At 29.7% G+C, this 2,955-nt stretch overlaps 1 protein-coding gene across 1 annotated transcript; it reads left to right on the top strand.

The window, feature by feature from the left end:
* Positions 1–1,058: 1,058 nt before the first annotated feature.
* Positions 1,059–2,130, top strand: LOC125857547 (transcription factor MYB14-like). Its single transcript, XM_049537145.1, has 3 exons — positions 1,059–1,251; positions 1,471–1,600; positions 1,686–2,130. The coding sequence occupies exons 1-3, from the start codon at positions 1,059–1,061 to the stop codon at positions 2,128–2,130; spliced, it is 768 nt and encodes a 255-aa protein (XP_049393102.1).
* Positions 2,131–2,955: the final 825 nt, after the last annotated feature.

Below are 2,955 nucleotides of genomic sequence, written 5' to 3'. Positions count from 1 at the left end.
TTATTACTAACTCATTTTCCATAAGGCCATATGCTTGCACGGGCTTGCCATCTTCTAGTATGCATAGTAAATTAAGTGATATTTTTTCAAGATTTGTAAGCACACTTATTATAAATTTTGGATCAAGTATATATCTTGATAAAAACATACGACAAAAGTTCCAAGTGTGGAATATTATTATTTTGACAAATTGATCAAGTGGGAAAGCAATAATTCATTTTCCTTTTCATACTTCAACTGCCAATCGTTTGAAAATTCAACTCTAGCTCCTTCAAAGAATTTTCATAAAATTAAGAGTTATATCGGTAGCGTAAGAAATTTTTATATCATGAGATTATCTTTATATATTATATCAAGTATTCCCTCTTATTTTTATGATTATATAAGTTACATATTTTAAGAATATTATTTACATGTAAATATCTTTGAAATTATGAGAGATCACACGTTTTTTAAAAGCTTATTTATAGATATTTGAGTGACCTAATAGGACAAAAGAATATTACACTAATTTATATAGAGAAAAGTATTTGAAAACACTTTTGGACTTGACGCAAATTATTAGTTTCGTCCTAAAACTATTGATAACCTTAAAATCACCCCTCTACCTGACTAAATAAACTTAGATACACCCTCGATCACCTCTGACATGCTACATGACATAGCATGTGGTCTCAATTTCTTGTAGGAGCATAGAACTCTTAATAAAAAGCTGAGAGAAGTATTGAAAATACCCCTAAACTTGGCGATAATTTAGGGGTGTATTTCACTCAAGTCATAAAATTGGTGATGCATTTAAGTTCAATTAATCAAGTGAAGAATAATTTTAACGATGTCATGAATAATTCAAAGATGAAACTAATAGTTCATACCTAATTTAGAGTATTTTCAATACTTCTCTTAATTTATATATATATATATATATATAACTTAAACACTACCACTGAAGGACAAAATAGAAACAAAAATGAAGTAGTGGCAGTGGGTGAGTCCGATCCTACAGCTTTCTTGGAAAGAAGGCTTTGATTAAAGAATTCCATAATGGCTAATATAAATTCATGTTTCCACAACAAAGGCAAAAAACCGTAGAATTAGTGAACTTGTTTACAATCATGCCAAGAGTACAACTACAGCAGCAGCAATGTACAAACATGAAGAAGGGGGCATGGTCTCCAGAGGAAGACCAAAAATTGAAATCTTATATCATGAAATTTGGCATTTGGAATTGGATCCATATGCCTAAATTTGCAGGTTTGTTTTCATTTCAATTATGTTCATGTATTATCAGATGATCACTCAACTAATAGTTATGTCTTAGAAAGTCACATTTAATTTCTTCTTAACTCTAATCTTATTAAACAAATTAAAGAAAAATGACTTTAGAAATCTAACTCTGCAAAATTAATAATAACCCTTTATTTTATAAGTTCATCAAATAATTAGTGTTTGATCGAGTTTAATTAATTGCAGGGCTTTCAAGAACAGGGAAAAGTTGTAGACTAAGATGGATGAACTATCTCTGCCCTGATGTTAAGAGAGGACCCTTTACAATGGAAGAAGTCGAAATCGTCATCAAAACGTATCAAGAACTTGGAAATAAGTGAGACAAATTAAATAAATTTCTAGCTTTTAGTTACGTTTTTTTAGAATGATTTTAATCTTTATGTATATATTATTATGTCCAGATGGTCAGCTATTGCAGGAAGATTACCGGGAAGAACAGACAATGAAATAAAAAATTTCTTCCACACACACTTAAAAAAGCAATTGGGAGTGAAAAATGTTGCCTCGATGAAAAGGACTAAAAGAGTACTAATGAAGAAAGACAAAGATCAAAATGAGATGACGAATATTTATGCGGATAAATCATCACCTAATGTTTGTAATTATTCATTGGAGAAGAGTAGTTCGACTATTATTACATGGGAAGAAAATGAAATGACAGATATTGTTTCTTCTAGTAATATAGTTATATTAGAGAGCAACCCAGAAATTGAAAAAATTAGTACTAATAATGTTGGTTGTCATCTTTGCCAGTTTGAGTATCCTCACCCTTGTACTCTTTCTGGTTTAGACTTTTTTCATCAGTTTGATGTACTCTGGGATGCTCAACATCTTACTATTTTTTGACAACAACTCATGTAGAGTATATTGTTTGGAAATATTACATAAATACACATCTCCTCGAATATATTCTTATCCCCTCAGATATATTTCTATCTCCTTTCGGATACCACCCTTCAATTAAGTAATGTATTATTTGTAATGTATCGGACAACTGAGTAATGTATTTGAGAGCAATGAAAAATCTAGAATTTTTGTAATTGGGAAAACTTTTGGGATAGGATGTAATTATCCCCAAATGTTTCACTTCTCACCTGATCTCACATGGAGTTATTATTACTACTAAATATATAAAAAGATGATGGAACATTCCATACATAAATTATGGATAGAATTAATGTTGAAAAATAGGCAAAAAAATTGATGGAGGATCAAAAGTGCACCAATATTGCAAACATGAGAATTATTACTGCTCCATATGAAAACTCAAGGATGACTTTGAATCTTAACTCAAAGATAAGGACTATTTTGGGTTATTTTTCCTAAATCTTAAATGACTTTATGTACTAAATGATATAAATATAATTAATTTATTTATTTTTGGATTATCGATTAACTTGTTAAGAAAAATCCCGAAACGGTTTAGAATTAATAATTGATAAACCAATCACTTTTTTTCGAATTAGATTATCCGTTCGATTTTGAACAACATGAGTTACCACCTCAAGATAAACTGATAGTGGAAGAAAATTCCAGCAAACGAATAGAAAGCGTTAATTAGTTTTCATTTATAGCAACTAATTACTATTATACTTCCAAAGAATAATGCTTAAACTTTAATTGAAATTCAGTAAATTTCTAACAGAAATATAGGGTGTGTTTGGTATGAAG

Source organism: Solanum stenotomum, chromosome 3 (assembly GCF_019186545.1).
Source record: "Solanum stenotomum isolate F172 chromosome 3, ASM1918654v1, whole genome shotgun sequence".
NCBI classification, from domain to species: domain Eukaryota; kingdom Viridiplantae; phylum Streptophyta; class Magnoliopsida; order Solanales; family Solanaceae; genus Solanum; species Solanum stenotomum.
Note: the sequence above shows the minus strand (reverse complement) of the source record. Positions and strands in the feature narration are given on the sequence as shown.

Coding starts and splice junctions, on each gene's coding strand:
- LOC125857547 (XM_049537145.1), top strand. CDS start 1,059: ATGTTTCCACAACAAAGGCAAAAAACCGTAGAATTAGTGAACTTGTTT. Junction 1,252..1,470: donor CCATATGCCTAAATTTGCAG/GTTTGTTTTCAT, acceptor AATTAATTGCAG/GGCTTTCAAGAACAGGGAAA. Junction 1,601..1,685: donor TATCAAGAACTTGGAAATAA/GTGAGACAAATT, acceptor TATTATGTCCAG/ATGGTCAGCTATTGCAGGAA.